Below are 300 nucleotides of genomic sequence, written 5' to 3' on the forward strand. Positions count from 1 at the left end.
AAATATAGAGATTGGATTATTAAAAGTAAATTTGAATGGCATACGTTATCGAAAGAATATGAAAGGAAAAATGTTTCAAATAAAGATGCGGAAAAATATTTAATCAAATTTTCAAAGAACAATGATGCTAAAGTAAGTTTATTATTGGATAAATGTGATGCTGAATATTCAAAATATTGTGATTGTAAACATACTACTACTCTCGTTAAAAGTGTTTTGAATGGTAAGGACAATACAAGTAAGGAAGAACGTGAAACTATTGATTTAGATGATTTTTCTAAATTTGGATGTGATAAAAAT

The 300-nt window shown here is 25.3% G+C and overlaps 1 protein-coding gene across 1 annotated transcript; it reads left to right on the forward strand.

Moving 5' to 3' along the window:
* Nucleotides 1-300, forward strand: PRSY57_0010500B (erythrocyte binding antigen-175; the record flags this gene model as incomplete). The annotated part of the gene is made up of 1 exon (XM_020114191.1): nt 1-300. A coding segment is annotated over one exon (300 nt), but the record flags the coding sequence as incomplete, so codon positions are not given.

This window comes from Plasmodium reichenowi, assembly GCF_001601855.1.
Source record: "Plasmodium reichenowi strain SY57 chromosome Unknown, whole genome shotgun sequence".
Lineage (NCBI taxonomy): Eukaryota > Apicomplexa > Aconoidasida > Haemosporida > Plasmodiidae > Plasmodium > Plasmodium reichenowi.